Source organism: Amblyomma maculatum, chromosome 3, assembly GCF_055883805.1.
Source record: "Amblyomma maculatum isolate TAMU_Amacu chromosome 3, ASM5588380v1, whole genome shotgun sequence".
Taxonomy (NCBI): Eukaryota; Metazoa; Arthropoda; class Arachnida; order Ixodida; family Ixodidae; genus Amblyomma; species Amblyomma maculatum.
Window position 1 is genome coordinate 192,989,529 of NC_139346.1, and position 19,672 is coordinate 193,009,200.

The 19,672-nt window shown below is 49.2% G+C and overlaps 1 protein-coding gene across 3 annotated transcripts in view; it reads left to right on the forward strand.

Annotated features, from left to right (window-relative positions):
• Positions 1-19,672, forward strand: part of LOC146197306 (uncharacterized) — a 525,739-nt gene that overhangs the window by 478,627 nt on the left and 27,440 nt on the right. For all 3 annotated transcript variants that reach the window (XM_084599121.1, XM_084599122.1, XM_084599120.1), the window contains 2 exons: positions 14,893-15,365; positions 18,813-19,005. In XM_084599121.1, the coding sequence (XP_084455247.1) occupies positions 14,893-15,365; positions 18,813-19,005 (666 nt within the window). The remainder of the gene's footprint in view (positions 1-14,892; positions 15,366-18,812; positions 19,006-19,672) is intronic.

Sequence of the window (19,672 nt, forward strand, 5' to 3'; positions counted from 1 at the left end):
TCTTCTTGTCGATACGCATTCTGCGCTCCGGCTATATGCTTATTCTGGCGATTTTTATTTTGTCGTCGCAATCACAGAGTGTGATGTCGGTGACATCATTGAAGGATCTACAATGCATGCTGGTAAACATATCCTCAGCTGGCAATGATGGCCTGATGTTGCCATTTGCTTAGTGCATGCATGTATGCGTTGAACAGCAGAATGAGAGTGAGCAATTCAGGCTTCATTTACCACGCTGTATAGATTCTAGCCTGACAATAAGCTCGAGGTGGCCGGATAGCAATGCGTAAGACTACTTATATAGTGCTGAAGTCTGGATCTTCGAAAGGCGGTGTCGATGCCTCCCTCGTCGCTGTGTATATACATAAAGTTCTGTAGAATTGAGCGTCACTGTGAATGCTTACATTTGTTCTTCCCATTGAAAACGTTTTGGAAATTATGAGGCTAAATAAATAACTAAATAGAGCATCAAGCTTTCATCGTCTCAACATTTTTTCCACGAGTAGTTCTCACGGGTGCTCGAGGAAATGCAGTCGTTATGCATGCAGCACTTATTGAAAGCACCGTCCGATAGGTTATTCGTTATAGTTATCCTTTGTTGTACATTTATCGAATAGCGATTTTTAACGATGCAGTTAAGGCGCTTTACTGTACAACGCACATGTTCCTCCATGCGACCTGAATGCATCGGCTATGTTCGCTTCCTTGAGAACAAGGCCATTAAATTTATGGCACGCTTCCATTGCCCCCCCCCCCCCCCCCCCCTCCGCTTTTTCCTGTCATAAGCATTATATAGTGCACAACGCCTTCTCACACTCATAAGCAAACCAGCCTCACGCCAGCGTGTACAGGCCGTTCCTATGCAGTCCAATTCCAGGCGAACCTTATCTGCGATCGACTTTTCCTCCCGTAACGCTTCTCCGAACAGGTCGCCTTGCCTCCACAACAGCGCCGCATAACGTCCGAGCTGGAATCGCATTACCTGTACGCCATCAATATGCTGCCTGTAGTTTGATCTAGACGGAGAGCGGGGAAAGGATGTAAAAAGAACAAAAAAAAAAAACAAACACATGCAGTTGCTGGCGCCACCGAATCGTGAGCCGAAATCCCTCGCTTCTGTTGCCTGCCCTTGTATAGCCGTGCGCTCTGTGTACGCTTGTCGAAGACGACTGGCCAAATATGCGTTCATGTGTGTTCCTTGATCGCTTCTCTCACTCTCTCGTACTTCCTCTCTCTCTCGTCTCGCGTACTCACGTTCGTCCGTTGGCTGCTCGTTTTGATGGCGGCGAGCGAGGGCGCATGAAATTTCGGCACGCATACGGCGCGTCTCGTTTCTGTCGACGGACCCATAGCTACTGGCCGCATTGCACACACGCCGGCTTTCTACCTCTGACCGGCACCCGCCGCCTTTGTTTTTCTTTATTTTCTAATGTTACCTTCATCACTGTGTTCATTTTCGCGCAAACATTCGTGCGTCCGCTCATACGAGTCAATGCGGCCGCCTGCCACAGCGCACACGCGGCTGGAAGGACGCGGTGACTCGTGCATGCCTGCTTGTTGCTGCAGGTTCAGCGCCTTGCCTTCCGTCGGTCCTTGACAAATGGCTGACACACGCCGCCCAGCGCGATTGGAGATGAGAGAAGTTGCATGTCGCTGCCTACCTTACTCCCCCTTTCCACCCTCACTTAATCCATGCATGTGTGGTGTACGTGCTTGTACATATGGATTCGAGCCACTTTCTATTATATTTCACCCTAAAAAATTACAAGGGTTCAACGCTGCTGAACCAAATATTGAACGAAATCATTAGCTGCGGGTGACCGAGCGTTCTTCTCTTTTTCTTCTTCCTCAGCCCACATATAAAGCCCCACTTAAACCAAGCCGTATGAACGTGCCTTAGTGGCCTATAGGGGTAAAGTGAATGCCAGGGCCCTAGCTGGTTGATTCTGACATAACCGTCCCATGTGAAACGAGAGACCCAAGTTGGCAGCTCCTGCCAGCCCATCTCTCGCTTTTGTGTCACATGGGGTGTGACGTCACGCGCTGCGCCGTGGCTGCGACCGCACTACGCCGACCGCTTGAGTTGGTAGCCCAGCTCTCACCCTGTCAAGTGGGGTGTGACGTCACAGCGTCACGTGGGTGCGGCCGCGCTACGCTGACCGCTGGAGTTGGTAGTCAAGCTCTCACCTTAGCGTCACGTGGGGTGTGACGTCACAGCGTCACGTGGGTGCGGCCGCGCCACGCTGAAGGCTCGAGAGTAGTATTGCATTCGCAATAAAACAATTACACGACTAATTCTGGTCAGTATAAACTACAAAAGCATAAAGAAAAAGACATCCCCTACGTTTACCTTGGACTCTTTTGTTGGCTCCTCCATATATATATATATATATATATATATATATATATATATATATATATATATATATATATATATATATATATATATCAAATACAGCGTCGGGTGTCCATCCTATTCAAACGAATACGCTTACTAGGCGGCGGCAGCGTTGCTTTTTTCGCGAGTAAGCCTATCTGAAATAAATGATGTTACTATCATCTGAAATTCTAAAAGGAATTGCATCACACCCATTTCTTGGCGTCGCTTCTGGGCCTGGGTGGTATGAACGGCCACTGTTATGTGCTGATTTTCTAATTTATGTTGCCAGTTTCATTTATAGAAGATGTGAAAAGCGGAACACTGAGAATTCGTGAGCTTGCACGTTCCGCTTGAATCTTCCACTGCATGCGACGTAATCGACGCGGTTAAGCCAGCACCCCCCTAGCCCTGTCTGATAAACATCGCAGGTGCAGCACAAAGCTGCAGAACCGTGTCATACGAGACATGTTCACGCAGCTCGCTCACCATGCGGAACGAGTCTCTTCTTTCTCGACGTTTGCGTAGTGGCGCGGCGCTGTCTTTTAGCGACCTCTATAGATTCCTTCCACCCCTCTGGGAGACGAGACGTCAGTCACCTTTGTTCAACCTTGAAATCCTCTCTCGTTTCATTTGAGCTCACTTCCTGCGCCGTGCTGAACCGACGCAGTAGAAAACGAAAAATAAAAGGTAAAAGAAAAAGAGCTCGCGTTAGCGCACGTACGCCTCGAGAGGAGAATGCTCGGCAGTCGCCGCGGTCGGAGAACAAACGCGTAACAGTAAACGGGCGCTACGGCGCAAAGACCCGCAGATTTCAAAAGCCTTGGCATACCTCGGAGCCCGTCCCTGAGTTTGCAATATATTTCCTTTCTGCCCCCCCGCCAGCATCGCGTGTCTACAGTGGAGAGGGAGGACGTGTAGTCCATGAAAAGGGAGGAGAGAAGCAGGACTCGGCGCCTGTCTGGCCTGTTGTCTATTGTTTCTGGGAGAGCTGACGTCATCGGAGTAGTGTATATGTGCGCGTGCGCTAGCGCCGGCCATGGAATCTTCTTTTTCTCCGCTTCCAAGTCATCTCGTCTGTCTCTTTCGTTGCATAAGGAGTATTTTGTACTTAAGTTCGTCATTCCCCTTTTTTATTTTTCCCCTGCGGTCTCTCCATGCGTGCTTTTTTTTGTGTGTGTCAGTTTGGCTTTTTTTTAAAGTTTAAAGAAAAGCTGGGATAGGCAAGAGAATATCAGAAAGAGAACAACCTATAGAGCGGTAAGGGAAGGGAAGGGGGGGGGGGGTAGCAAAAAGAAATAGCTTGTACAACGCGTCGGCGCGTGGTTTCTCCCTCTTCCACCCCCCTCCTGCCTATTCCCTCACTGCTACCGCTCTCAGTACTTTCCTCCCCCTTTATTTTTTTCTTACAGCGGGGGCGTATCCCGGCTAGAAAAGCTGGTCGCTCCCGATTGGCTGTCGCTGGCGGAGAGGGGGCGGAGCGCTTTTCTTTCTTGGCGCACGCGGCGCTATGCCTGCCTCCATCGTTCTTTCCTCCTGTCCCAGCTAGCAGCCCTTCCGTTCCCTCGCTCTCGAAGAGCCGCGCCGGCTGCGGCATTGTGGAAAGAGCACGAGAGGGGTTCGCGGTCGAAAATGATGCGGAAGAGCCGGAATACGGTCTTTCCCCCGTCCCTTCCACCAGCGTGCTGTTGCCTCTCTGTTCGAGCGGGGAGGTGGACAGAGAGGGAAGCTGGGGAGGCTGTTTGGATTAAGCGCACGTACGCGTAGATCGCTGGCTGCGCTCCCGGCTTTTCGTTCGCTTGCCAGCGCCGCGCCGACGCTGCCGCCGTTCACGATAGGCCGCGCGGCGGTGGCGAACTGCGACACGGAAACGCTCGGGTGACCACCGGCGAGCAAGAAGAGAAGGAGTGAATGCCGAGCGGTGGGGCTGCGTTTTCGACAGCTAATTCTGCTCTTTCTCGCGACCAGCAATGCTGCTAGTTGCGCGATTAGGTCTTTTTTTAAAGTTGGCAAGGGGCGCGCTTCGGTGGCCTTTATTAAAAGCCTACATGCGAAAGCGAAGCGACCGGGGAGTATTTGAACAGGGTACTTCGGAAATGTAGGAGAGGTCCTGGTCGCACTTATTATCGGTATCTGTGAGCGCGAAGAGGTGAAATTTAAAAAGAGTTCAATGACTAGCTGCGAATGTTAATCCTATACTTCGTCTCACAAGATATCTGCAGCACTGCGAAAGGCAGAAGAGCCATTGCAGTTGTGTTCCCAAGTGCCTCCCGCCCCTGCGCATTATAATAGAGAATTGTGCTCCTACTGTCACCCCGCTAATTTGGGGGGCGAGTGGCGCGTAGGAATACAATTATCTATTGTAATGCGCGTGATCCAGATTGGACCGAGGTGCCTCTGCCTTTCGCAGTTCTACAAACATCTTGTGAGACGAAGTATAGTCAGCTTATGCATTTTGTGATGCTGTGAGGAAGTTATTACTTCCCCCCCCCCCCCCCCACACACACACACACCCACACATACACAGAAGAAAGGAGTGCCTGGATTAACATGGTGCCTTACTACTCAGGCGGCACAACTCTTGTATTTTCATGACTGCAATAACGTGCAGTTCCAGTACGGCGTAGGTACTCACGGATTGAAATAGGACACTCGGAGCGCGTGGCCGTCGCTGCATGCAAGGCAGTGTGGCAAACAACAGGCCGGCTTATTGGCGACCGGAAGGAGCAGTTCTGCTTTTTAGATGTTCTCCCCTTCGCGCTATACCACAATGCAGCACCTTGGTTCCATGAGCATCCACGGGCGGCGCTGCATGCAGCGACGGCCACGCGCTCCGAGGGTCCTATTTCAATCCGTGAGTACTGTACACAACGAATTTGAGCTGCTTTGCGGTCGAGAGTGCAAGATCATTGGTGTCGGAGCGAGAAAGACATTCTTAACTGATAGTTACGAATATGAAACAAAGATCACAATGTAGAGAGTTGGAATAACGTCGAAGAGAATGCGAACGCATTTTCTAAAATTTTTGCCAGCCGGAAATTGAGTTTGCCTGTGACCATGCAAGTCCGACGCCGGAAATATTGCGCCTGCTATGCAAGCTGATAGAAGTTTGCAGCCTACAGGATCTATTTGTAGATAATGTCGGTGGTGGGTTATATATAGACAGCATGATTCCTGCTTGGCTGACTGGTATATGCAAAGAAGTCGAACGAGCCGGCTGATTCTAGAAAGGGCATTGCTAGAAATTTGAATGCGCACGGGGGGCTTGCGAGAGGTTGACAAGAACGCAGTCGGCCGATCGCGCGCTTACAACTCCGTTTTTTTTTTTTTTTTTTTTTTTTTTTTTATTCGCCATGGCGCTGAATTTTCTAGCAGTGCGCTTCGCAGCCAAATCTATATAAGGACGGGCATAAGGGAAGGGGGGGGGGGGGGTGCTTTTTTTCTCGCCTGCCCTTCCCGAGGCGCAATATTTTACGTATATAGAAAACAGTGCTGGAGTCCACCTTTTTTTTCTTTTTAAACCAAAAGACCCAAGAAATAGATAAAGGGTTGAAGTGGGACCACCGCTGCACGTCATCCGTACCCTTTTCGTGTAAAATACGGAACTCCAAGGTGAAGCAGCTGAAGGTAGGAAGGCCATGTTATTCTGAGAAAGCGCGGCTCACAATTTTCTTTTCCCGCGTTATCTTCTTCATGCATCACGGGACTCTCCTTTCTTTCGGGACTTATATGGCCCGTCACGCTAATGGAAGGCCAGAAAGACACAAAAAGAAATAAATAAAAGAAACCACCAAGGCAGTACACACACATGACTCACTCGAACGTGTGAAGGCGTGTCTCAGTGGTTAAATAAAAGCTTGGAGGCGACGCCGCTAAAGCAGCTGTATATATATATTTTTTTCTATTTTGTTCTCTTACCTCCCCAGAGCCTGCTCTTTTCTCTTCGCGATAAACGGAAGGAAGGCGATAAATAACAAACAATTGGCTTCGTCCTGGTACCCTTCAGTCCCGTTCTTTTTTTTTCTTTCTTTTTTTTTTTTTTTTTTTTGCCGAGTCGCCACACTCGTGTTAATGAAGGAAAGCATTGGAACAAAACAAATATTAATACAATTGCATGGCTTCCATGATTAGAAAAAAAAAAAAGTCACTAAAAGAGAAAGAGACGCGAGAAGCATCAGCACCGGCAAGCGGCATCGAATGAAACGACAAAGGGAAATGGAATGCCCCTGGCGCGGAGATGTGGGCTGCCACAGCAGCACTCTCCAGTGAGTCATGAAGCAACGCGTTGTCGTCTCCATGCTCGCTCTTCTGCCTTCGTGCCAGACTCAGCCCTTATTACATTTATATATATATATATTTTTATCTTCTACACAGTGTTTGCGTGTATTTGGGCGCCGTTAATGTTGATTCTGTTTCTGGTCTGCTAGCTGCCTGTCCGAGATGTGCGCAGTCGGCGAGTGGAGGTGGAAGAGGGGATCGGATAGGGTTGGGTTGGATGGCGCGAGTCGTCGCCTCCTTTTTTTTTTTCTTTTTTTTTCTCTGCGTTTCTATTCGTTTCTTTCTGTTCTTTTGCATTTGCGGCGCTTTCATTTCACGCCGCGTCTCCGGCCGGGTCGTATTTTTTATGTCATTCATTAGCACCCTTTGGCAAATGAATTGTCAGCGCATGCGTGCGCCCGCGCCAAGTTCGATTTGTTTGTGGAGTGTACTTGGTTCCTCTTTTGTTTTGCGCGTCTTGTGCGGCGCTTGGAAAGAGGGGATGCCCGGTCACTTAACGGTTATCTTGTTGTGAGCGTCTAGCGCGTGACGCGGTGATGTTGGTGGGATGGCAACTCTCGGACAAAAACGCGTGCGCAGATCCTCTCTTGGGAGGCATGCGCCCGCAGGCATCGTCGCCTCGCATCACAACTCTCAATAAAAGAAAAAAAAAGTGAAAAAAAAAAAGGAGTTACCACAGTGAGCGTGGGGCATTTTTCTTCTCCACGCCCTTTCTCAGTTGGCTGATATCATTGTTGACAATCCTGATGAGTCAGCTCCTTTTGTAGCACTTTGATTGCATGCTCATTGCTCCCACCGATTTTTTTTTGCACCGGGCGTATGCCGTGACTGTGCTGGTTTTCTTTTTCTCCAAGTCTTTGCACGCCGCTGCACGCGTAATCAGAAACTTTCTTTCTCTGCGCATATCATTTTACGCCTGTCTTACTTGCACAAAAATAGCTGACAGTATGCCAGAGATAGGAGAATTTCTATATCTTTTATTCTCCTCCCCCCCCCCCCCCCCTTTCCCATATAACGCGTTACTGTAAGCTTGGGACATGCGCATGCCAAAGTTTCGTCATTTTCTTCATGCCGCCCTGTCTATATTGCGTGCCTGTTCTAATGCTTGGCTTTATACGCAGAACTGCCATACCTTGTGTTCTTATCACGCTACTGCCGAGCGTCCCTTCCGTTAGGTGGCGATGTCTGGCTGGTCCTAATACACGTTGTTGTGAATGGTGCTCTCGGTCCAGACCATTTAGCAACGTCTTGTACAGGGACACCGAATCCGCCGACGATCTCAGCCTCGATCGTCGAAGGTGTTTGTTGTTGTACAGCCTCATCCATTTCTATCTATAACATGGCCACTGCTTTCACAGAGCCATTACGTCCGAACTGTCCACGCGGTAAAGCTAACTGACAGTCCATGTGAAGCGGCACTTCTGTCTCCCCCTGTGCCTGCATCGATGTGCACCTAGGTTGGACGTAATGTTGCTTTGGAAGCAGTGACCGTGTTATAGCTAGAAGTGGATGACCCTGTACATGCTGTGTAACTTGGTCTTCCCCTCTTTTGTCGTTCTTTTTATTTTCGCGTCCTGAATCCGGGTGAGCATGGCACCGTGAGTCTATATGGCGCCATTGGTTCTGCCTCCTCCCTTGCCCTTCGAGGAGTTCCTACCAGGCTGCATGGGTCTGAGCTGGTCAGTGTCTTCCACTGATCAGGTGTAGGGTTTCCTTTGGTATGGTATATTTATTTCTCTGACGCGATCACACAGTTTGGCGTAGCCTTGGTTACTCGCCGCAAGAATTACATTTGTTTTGGATATTAAGTGTAAAATGAGGCTTAAGTGTGGGAAGATGATATTTTTCTGGTTTTCTTATGCAACCGCCCCTTTGCTACTTAGCGTTTTGTGCTTTGGTGGGTGCACTTTTCTTTCTAGTCATTGTAGTACGTCCTGATACTTTCTTAGCCCTTCTCGCCTTCCCTAAGTCTTTTGTGGTGGTGGTGGTAATAGTAATACTAAAGAAAAGAAACATTTTATTTGGCTTGTGCAGCGTGCATGAAATTGTTGCTGCAGGGGTATTGAGCTGGCAACCATGAAAGCTGCATTACTTGGCAATTTCATTGGCTGCATGTAACGTGGAGGCGCTTTCATTACGAATGTTCTTCGCAATGTAAGCGAAAGTGCTCTAATTTCCTGAAACCACTGCTCGTTGTGGCGATGGTACGTTGACTGCTTGCTTCTCATTCTGGAGGGAATGATTCCGTTTCTGAAGCAACTGCGACGCTGAGCGCATCTGCCATTTCCTCGCAGTAGGCACCACCAACATTTCGGTTTGCGCTAACGGAACATAACGTTGCTAACGGGACATAACGTTACGAGAGCACAGCAACTACTGCATGCCTGGAAACGAATAAAAGAGGTCGTCTGTACCGAGGTGCCTACTAGATATCGTGATTTCTTTTTGCGTTTCGTTTTGCCGTGGATCTTGCACTGCGCTGGAAGAGGCTAGACGTGATCGGCTCGTTATTTTGTTGTTGTTATTGCTTTTCTGTTCTCGTTTGTTCCGAGACATCGACCGACGAGGCCGGCGCACAAGACAAGGACAGCTGGCGCCTCCTCGCTCAGCCCGGTCCGTCAGTTAATTCAGTTGGGTCGAGCGCCTTAGGCCTCTTATTTCCTTTCTTCTTTTTTTTTTTTTTTTTTTTTTCAGAATTTCCGCAATGTTTCACTTCTGATTTCATGCCTAGTGCTTTTTTCTCATTCGAAATATTAACTGTATTCTCAGTTCTTCTGTGCAGCCACGAGGCAGAACGCACGTGCGTCGCCTTTGGCTTTAATTTATATGTTATGAAGCTTGCCGTCGTGAACTTATTTGCATACACTCTGGTTGTTATTTCGCCTCTAGGCGAAAGAGTTAATGCGGGCGATGTTGCAACGACAGAACCCACGTCACGGAAAAGTTGTCAAAACTTCAAGAAATTGTAAGCTTGTGACGAAGCGGACGGCTGACGTTCGGCGAATTCTATTGAGCAGTGTCAGCACTATGTACTACAAAGTCACCTCCGTTCCTCGATCGATTTGCCGGCGATGTTCCTGTCTCATGCCTTGGGGCGTGTGGCTTCACTGCTTGCTCTTAGTCACTTGTCAGTTCTGGTTTACTTTTTCCCTTAGACATATGCAAATAGGTTATGCACATAGAAATTACATGCAGGACAAACGGTATAGCCATTCATCTCTCTGTCTCTGTATGTGTGTGTGTGAGTGTGTGTGTGAGAGAGAGAGAGAGAGAGAGAGAGAGAGAGAGAGAGAGAGGGGGGGGGGGGGGGGGAGGGAGGGGTTCGCATTCATTCGTGCCTGGCAAAATACTCTGCTATGTCACGTCAGAGGCAATGGGCAAGCTTTCTCTCAGCATGACTAGGTGAACGGCGCCGCGTACGCCATGACGAGGCATATGCTTAGACGGGCCACTTCTGTACTTAAAAAAAAAAAAAAAAAAATAGACAACATAGACAAAAGGAATATTTCTTCGCAAAACTGGCAGTGATACTAAGTTTCAAAGGATACGTTGTTGACCCTCAGACAAGAGTTCTACGAGTCATACTGCTATGTGTTTATACAAGATCAAGTCATTATAACGTTGATCATTAGCCTTAGCGCAGACTACTATGAGAATGTCTTCTGCGTGTAGAGGCCGTCTTTATAGCTATTGACCATATACCGGGTACACTACCTTGCTGGACACGGCCGAGTGCCGATCAGATAAACGGCTTCAGCACCTCCACCTTGCGCAGAGCGGGCACCTCGAAAAGGAAGAGCACGCCACAACACCGAGCAGTTGCGTCTGCATGCGTGGTGTTCGCGTGCCTTCTTTGACGCCCGGCGGGCCCGGCGTGCGCTTGCGTATGTGTGTGTACACACGTTCCGGCACACATGGCTACGCACGCGACGTGTGTGCTCATCGGCTCGCCGCTGAACAAGATCTCGCCGAGACGGTTTCCGAGATAAGGCCCTTATTTACGATCTCGCGCTTCGCGGTGGAGAGCGTGGCGCCTTTCTTTCCTCCGCGGTCGCTTCGTCACAGCGTCAGAGAGCAGTTCCCCCTCCATGGCTTCGGGCTGCGTGAGCTGTCCGCACCGCCAGCGTTGGCGCTGTTATAAGAGCATTTCGCGCTTCCAGGCTCCTAGCGTGCTTCTCCTTACCTGCGCATCTTCTTTGCGCATCTTTTCTTTTTTTTTCTTTTTTAACACCAGTTTGCTTTTTTGCTCAATCATATCTCCGATGTCCAAGCTTGAGTTCAGAACGCGCGGAGGTTGTATACCATAGCGTTAAGGCGGGATGTATGACGTTTGAAGCGTGCCAAATGTAATCATTTGTTTCATTTTTAACGCTGTGTTAATGTTTTCCCGTGACGACGTCGGCGTCACAGAGAAACCTGCGAGGCGCCTGGCGTCACGGACAGGAAATAAAAAGGATTTGTAGGGTGAAATAACTATTGCTGCATTTATCAAACAATTTAACGTTAGTCGCGCTTCGAACCCTCTGCCTTTGAGATGCCGATTAGGCCACGTATAAGCGCTTTATATGCTTGGCCGAAGTAGGAGGGTTAGGGAGGATGGCCGTAATGTGTGTATGATGTTGGCTTAACTGACGCTTAGTAATATAGGCAATGAGCAGTGACTGTGTGCGAAGAGACACCGCTGAAAGGTGCCTGTCGCGTGACACCATTACGGCGGATTTTACGTGTCCCTCTAAGCTGTTGCTGTGTTTTCTTTTTCTGGCTTGGGCTGCCATTTCACCATAAGTATCACAATCAGGGCCAAGAGCTTATAATGAATAAAAGAACCTGATTTTCTCTGTCAACTGGATTCAGCATCTTGTTTTTAGTTTTTATGCATGCAGTGTAGAAAATGAAGCGATCAATGTGCGCTGTCTTCGATCGCTGCTTCTCATGAGGAGGCCTTTCATTCTGAGAATATACGTGTCCTCTGCCAGAAGCATCTTAACGGTGCACACATCACATCGTGATGTAATCCAAAACAAAGCGCTTGTCAATGTACACGCGGCCCTCCATAGTCCCTGAAGCCATGGTGGTGAAGTTCCTTTTCTGCCTAAAATGAAAACTATTCAATCACCGAAACCGGCCGAGCCTTCACTGAATTTTTATTTTATTTCAAGGATAGAGTAGCAGATGATGTATTCATGTGCTCTACGAAGGCCGACGTTTCACTCGTCTTAATGCATTATAATAGTTAAGAAAATAGCGACAAACAAAAGAAGGAAAGAGAAGCGATCTTCGCGCGCATGTATCTGCGGCATCGTTGTAACCACGCCTATCTCTAAACGGGCGAATGATTCTCAGCCCGGATTCCGGAACTGTTCGTACTCCGCCGCCTGTTAGATTTTTTTTTTTTATTATTATTATTCCTCCTTCCGATTAAAGGATGCGCGCACATATCGTGCCTGGCTCGGCTTCTCTCAAATTATACCGGCTCTCTTAATATCAAGAGTGTGACTCAGAAACGTTTTCGGAACCTTTACTTCTCAGTTTCATTTTAACGTTTGATCGAATGTACGAGGGTCGGTCACGCCTCCTCTGAATGCCTGCCAGATCAGCGGAGACGCCAGATCGCCTAACGAGAGAGCCGGCCGGTCTCTGTCCTTGTGTTTTATTTCTACGTACATCTCCGCCTCTTTTCAGCGTGAGCGGAATGTCCAGACAAACGCCGGAAAAAAAAAAAAAAAGATATAGAGAGAAATGAAAAAGGCCGGCCTTAAACGAGGAGTGGCGCACACAGATTCCGATGGTGATTCGTTTCTTCTTCCGCCAGTCGGCGCCACAGTCGCCGTCGTTGAAGTATAGCAGTGGTCGCTGCGCGGCTCTTTCGTTTCGGGAGTGTGCCCGTGTTCTCATCGAGATCTACACCTCTCCGAGTTTTTTTGTTTTTTAACTATCTCTCTCTCTCTCTCTCTCTCTCTCTCTCTCTCTCTCTCTCTCTCTCTCTCTCTCTCTCTCTCTCTCTCTCTAGCGCTTTCTTACGATGCTCTTTCAACGTATGTACACGCGCGGCATGCTTCGCGTCCCGCGTGCCTCGTGGACGCTTACCAATCCATCATTGAGGCTTGTCACTGAATACATCTCTCCGGGCGGCTGCTGGTACGACGAGCCCTACGCGCCGCGACTCGGGGCGAAATGCAATTAACACGCGGCCTGTTTGAACGCCGCGCTGCCCTGCCCGTTTAATCAGCCCGCTCCCGAGTCGGCCGGCGCAAGAATAAGAAATAGAATTAGCACCTCTGCTCGACGCGTCGCGGACGGGCAGAAAAGGCGGCAGACGTCTAGTGCTCCGCTTTCTCCCTATGCGCTCCTCGTTCGTTCCGTTTCCATCTTTTCCGAAACAGCCCCGTCGGCGGTCCGCTTTTAAGAAAGGCGCGCTTCGCGCACTCAGAGGAAGGCAGAGGAGAAAAATCGATCGCAGTAATGTTGGCGTCCGTTGGTAGATATGTGTGTGCGAAGGGAAAATTGAACCTGTCGCGTACTGTGCTTTGCTCCGCGTGGAGCGAATAAGTCGTCCGCGCCTTTATTGAAATGATGTGCGCGCTCGGCAGACAGTAGCGCGGAACTCGCCTTGTCTGCGCGCGCACAACTTGAAAAGTCGGCTCTGTAAATCAACACTGCTGGACGTGCTTCGGAAAGAAACGACTTAGTCTTTCATTCTTAAAAAGTATTGGCGTAAGGTTAGAGTTGCTCATAATTTTATTTAAGCTCCCGCTGCGACAGGTATGTGCGTTTGCAGTTTTTTTTTTCTTTTCTTCTCACATCGCAAGTGGTCTGGCTGAGCATGAAACTGTGCGTGCTGTAAACGCTACGGTGGAGAGCTGACGTGAAGGCGGAACACGGTATAAACACACGCACACCGGTGATTGCGACACTGGCGTTTAGGCTGCAAGCTCAGGTGCCGCGAAGGAGACTCCCGGCAATGATACATTTTACTCCGGAGTAAGATTGATGGAAATGGAACGCTGTCGCGCTACCTGACTTGATGAATCGGAATTCACTTCTCGTGTACGTTCGGAGACAAGAACGGCGGGTGTCTCCGCTACATTGTCGAAGAACCATAACCAAACCGCAATCAAAATGAAGTAAAGGCAAGTAGGCACTGCTAATGGGGTCTTACATTGCAAAACAGTTGATCTAGTTCCGGCTCGGGTATACCTTATAATTAAGCGAAAACGAGACACGTGAAGGAATGTGCTTGCTTCATAATATGAGATGATATCTTGCAGGGCAGGATCAGTGTCGGGAGGGGTTGGGGTCGAAGAATGAGTGCGAGGCTAAAATTTTAGGCACGAGAACCATGCTGGACCCCATTTTATTTAAAAAAAAAAAAAAGAAAAAAGAAGGCTAACCACTCCCCAAAGGTGCCCAATAAATTCGCCTCTGATGTGTTGTGCGGTGTTGCAATGAATTCATGTTTAAAAAAAAAGTTATGTTATCCAAGTAAGACGTGATGTTGGGCTAGTCGGTTCGTGGTTATAACAAAACAGAACTGCGCGGGCAACGGGACAAGAAGCACGAATACACTGCGCTTTGTGTGTGTGTGTGTATTCATGCCTTCTGTATTCGTGCCTTCTTGTCCCGTTGCCTTCGCGCAGTTTTGTTTTGTTATGTTGTCCACAATCGTGTTTCCGTTTCTTTTTTTTGTGTGTGTATATGATACTGTTTTTACGCTCATTGTTAACAAAGTTGCAAGTGAACCTTCCTGAATCGCTTTTATTTTGTGGCGACGGCGATTAACTTAATTAGATACGCGGCAAACGCACACTACCCGTCGAATTATTGCTTACAGCAAAGCGGCAAGCAGCTTAGAGATCTGACGATCGGCTACACGGAGTCATTGAATTACGAAAAATTGTTATGCGCAATAAGAACACCTAAAAAAACTAATTTCAAAATGTACTACTGATGATCTTCATTTTGTGTTTTATTATATAGGTAGGTGAGACCTACCGAGAGCTTCTTCTGCAGGTCTTAAACCGCCTGATGAGTTTGTGCATGAACAGAGCATTGTTGCATTCTGTATTGCGTGCACAGACATAAACACGTCACCTAGGCGACGTGCTGACGCTATACCTTGCTCATTACAGCGCTTGCCTCTAAGCCACCTCAGACTCGCTATGCGTGCAACAAAACTGGCCGTACTGAGCCTGCGAATGACCCATCTTACGTCCCTGTTCTTCCTTTCCTGTGCGCAGGCAAAATCCTGGAGAGCATGTCTCCAGGAGCGTTGCTGGGCACTCAGGCTTTCCTGCAGAACATCGAAGCTGTCGCCAGAGCCAAAGAGCAGGCAGCAGCAGCGGCCGCCGCTGCGGCCAACCAGGGCGGCGGCGGCTCCTCGTCGGGGGGAACGGGTGGTGGTCCTGGCAGCGCCGGCGGTCCCCCGGTGCTCATCTCGTGCCTGGGCCAGTCCAGCGCGTCGAGTCCCGGGCTGACAGGTCCGCTGAGCCCGGCCTCCTCGAGCTGCGGCAGCACAGGCGCCGCCATGGCTGAGGCGACCACGGCGGTGCCGGGACGCGGCGCTATGCCCCCGCGGCTTTCGCCCGCCCCGGCAGCCCCGGGGTCAGAAGCCGTGGCCAAGGTGGGCGCTTCCATGGCCGGAGATGTGACCAGCAAAGCGCTGCAGATGGCCGGCGCCGCGGCACACTCCCTGCTCGGAGGACACGCGCAGGTATGTATGTGGCGATACTTGCGCGCGCGTCTCCGACCTGGCTGGCAGGTGATCTTTGAGAACGCGGAACCGATATAACTGGACACAAACCCGCATTTCGTCACAAACTTACGATAGGTTTGTTTTCTGCAAATCCGAAGCTCCATTTGCCTCTACTGAAAACTGGTAGATCGCAAACGATAATCGGAACATGCTGTGGGATAGGAGCAAACAGCGACGGTAGCGATGTTATACAGTGACGTGGTGTAGCGAAGTGTACCTGAAGCAGTTCTTTAAATCTATAGTGTTAGAAAAATGCATTTCGACTTGCTATCTTATTGTACAGACTGGCTGATATCTTCGTAGTCTGCTGCGGCCTGTGTACAGCATGCGCTGCAAGTTGCTGCCAAGTATGGACCAACCTGCCCGACAAAGCTGTTCCCTTCACTTTCCGCTCGCGGAGTGTTCGTTGAATATTTAATCGCGGCAGGCCGTCATTCACGTATACCCAACGTTCTTCTGTAATATCGCGAAAGACGTCGTGATTTACTTACGACCTCGCGTACGTCCCTGACTGTGTTCTTCGCGCCCCGTTATTATATTCGTGCAAGCTTTTCAGCCGACAACCCTTACACACTTGGATAGAGCAAGGATGGCCCTGCCGAGGCGCCGTTTTATGAAACTTTCTTTCCCGGCCGGCTGATGGAGTTGTCAGTGAAATCTGCATTATGACTTTCCGCGGCTCGAGCCCTGCTTTACCGGCACTCATTAACAACGCTCGGGCGAGCGCCATTAATCTCTCTGATTGTTCGACGACCAGCAGCTACACTAGTCCGGCCTTGATTGGCTGCGTGCTTTTGTCTTCCCCGAGCACGCTTGCTTGCTTGCTTGCGTGTATGTGTGTATATACGTGGCGCCTTGTTTGAATTATTATACACGGCGAACGAACGCGGTGCGCACCTTATGAGGCGCTTAGCAACGTGTTCTGGAGGGCACCCACACACAAAGGCTAGACTCCCTCCCCCGCCACCTCCCCTTTTCGTGGGAGCTTTATTAGCAGACCAGCCGCGGCGTTAAGGGTCGGTCGAGGCGTTCAGCCTTGACTAGCGCCTTACGCGATTGAAGCCCAGAATAAAAGAGAGCCCAGCCTTGGTTGGCAGATCCTGAGAAAAGGAAGGACGTATAGGGCGCGTTCGCGGGTCTGAGAAAAGCCTGCGAACTAAAATAAACTACAAGAAAAAAAAAAGGGCGAATTTGAAAGGCGAACCTATGGCGGTCGCGCAGATCCGGCCGGTCGGTCAGTTCGTATACCACAGGAGAGCGTGTCGGCGGGGAGGCGCCGGCTTCGTTTGTTTACTTTTTCCCGCTCGTTTTTAGTTCTACTATTTTACACGTGGGAGCTCCCCTTGCACTTGAGACGGTCTATGTGGCTCCCCCTGCCCCTCCGTGCCGTGTTCGTCAAAGTTCAAGAGGGCCTCTGGCATAAACACTTGCGAGCACACACGCAGTGCAGGGCATCGCACATTTTGTACGTCGTATTTCTTTCCTTCAGCGTCGCTCCGTTTGTAAAGCAAAACGCACACATGGCCCGAAAACGAAGCTCCGGTGTGTTCGCACCCTCGCACAACTCTACAACGGCTTTTCTCTGTTGCAAAGCTGCAGGTGAATATCTTATCCACTAAACCTTATTTAAAGCGCCAGTATTTGTCCGTGTTTCTGCTTGCCCATGCCGGATGTGAGCTGTTACAAAGAGGTCCAAGGTACCCTAGAGTATATATAAAGTCTGTTTTTTACACCAATACTCTTGCCTAAAAGGCGCCTGCACAGAAAAATTGGTTTGGTTTGGTTTGGTTTGGTTTGGTTTGTGGGGTTTAACGTCCCAAAGCGACTCGGGCTATGAGAGACGCTGTAGTGGAGGACTCCGGAAATTTCTACCACCTGGGGTTCTTTAACGTGCACTGACATCGCACAGCACACGGGCGCCTGACTTTTCGCCTCCACGGAGTGTTTAGAAAAATTCAGATATTTGCAACGAAACCAGGGTTGAATTGGACATGCTGTTAATAAGGACAAAAGAGCTTCGAACAAAAGAAGGTAATGCAATTAAGATCGTTCGCGCCCTAAATACTGACGGGCATTGGGCATATTTAAGCGCACGTTGTAATGCTGTTATGGTTTGTACAAAAAGGCCCCTGAGATGATGAGCAATTCTGGAGGAAATGAAAAATCGTATACCTCCCCGAGATACTGGCTGAGAAGTGAGGTATTCGAAAACGTGGGCGTAATATATTAGATTTCACACCGAAAGTAAAGCATATATGCGCGCTTCTTAGGCGTATCAGTCTCAGGCAAAAAAACAAGCTTTGATTTCGAAGTATGTAGATTCATCTTCAGTTCTGCACGATTAATGTCCCGCTGGTCGGAGGCAATGGGCAGCTCAAAGCAGGTCTGTTTAATAGTCACGCACTCCGTCGTTTAAACTTTTAGCACAAGTTCCTTAGTACTAGTAAACGAATGCACGATAACTTGTTGGAAAAGTAAGGACCTTGCTCAAGGAAACATGTTTACGCATGAGTTCGAGGAAGCAGAACTGATAATTTGTTGGCTCTGTGACAATGCCTTTCTTTATAGAAGCGTTCAGAAACCGTTTGAGCCCATACGAGCCTTGCGTAAGATCCTGAGCTATACGTTGCGAGTCTTCCGTTCGCAGCTGCAGCGAATTCCAGTCAAAACAATGACTGATCTGCGCTCGCGGCCTCGCTTCTGTTTACGGGGCTGTCCTGGGAAGGAACAGAGGAAAAAAAAGAACACAAAATGAACATTCGTAAACACAGGTGGCGAGACTTAAGCTACGCGTTCTGCAATTCTTTGCTTAAGTTTTTTTGCCCATTGATCAGGGTTACGCATAAACACCTTCCTCAAGAAGCTTCTTTATGAATTTTTCTTTTGCGTTCTGAGTTTAATCTTGTGCTGAAGTGACCTTTTTATTCTGCATTTTAAACGCATGTCTGTCCAAAGGTAGGCTTAAGACGTAGTTTGCATATGGAGATAATGAATGCAATAAAATTGGCAGAGAATGAGCAGAGGTTTATTTCTAGTATAGGCTGACTCAAAAATTACAAAGACCTTCTCTCCTTCTCTTGCGGCGTGAGACGCGCTCCGCGTGTACTCAACAGCGAAGTTTCGGCTGTATACTTGTCGTCACCGAGTTAACTACAAGCGTCAGTATACATAAAAGCCGCATTGGATATATTTATGTCAGGCCAGACAATAAACACCTGCAGCACCGCAGCCGCCTAACCGTGAATTTGTGCGAGTTCTAAAAGGATGTGAGCGCAAAGGCCGCTCGGTAAGAAGGCACCGTGGTGCTAATCTTTCGTGCGTGGTCTCTGTCCCGCGCAGTTATCAGTCACCGGTCGAGTGTCCGCAGGTATGGCTCGCGTCTCATTGAGCCCGTGTGTTCCGCAGGGCATGCTTCCTCAGGACATGGCGACCACCCTGCTGACGCTAGCCACGCTGGGTGGCAAGATGGCACCGGAGGCACTCAACAACACCCTCGCCGCTGGCGGCGTGCTGGCAAACGCCCCCGTCTCGTCCTCCTCGTCCAGCGGCGGCGGAAGCAGTCCGTTGGCAGCCGTGCCCACCATGAGCCACGCGGCCGGTGAGTGAACCCGCTTGATTCGAACTTCCGGTTTATCCGAACTGTCGTTTCGACCCCGGCAACGTCACACTTATATTGAGAAGAGCATGGTCAAAATACCCGTAATTCAAACCCAGTTTAAGGGGAAAAAATGCTTGAGGTCCTGAGGTATGCACTAATGGAAGTTAGCATTACTATGAGAGATGTGAGAGGATGGAAAGTGGTGGGTTTGCTGACTGTCTTGGTTTTTCCTTGCGTTTTATTATTGCTGGTAGTTACGTTTGCCCTTACGCAAGGATTCTCGGAAGCAAGCGCATGTCGTTCTGCATTCTAGAACGACGGAGCTAAAAATGGTGAAATATTACTGAATGTAGGTTAGCATGCATTATTAATTGGCAGGTGGACGAATAACCTTGGCAGCGCACCTGACGCCTAACGAAGTCAGGCACACAACGATGCACTTAGCTGTGCTGAGCCGACTTGTTCGACCAAGCTATATATAGGTTGCCCAACATGGAAATAAACCAACACTTTAAAGAAGCTCAGCTTCTTTACTGAGCACCATGCAGCAGCGGTAACTTCAGGAGATTTATTCCCGGCGAGTTTGCCAGGTTCGAGCCTGCCATTGCTATATCGGAATGGACGGTTTGGTTCACACGCAGCGGCCAGGCAAGTTTTGACCTTGTCG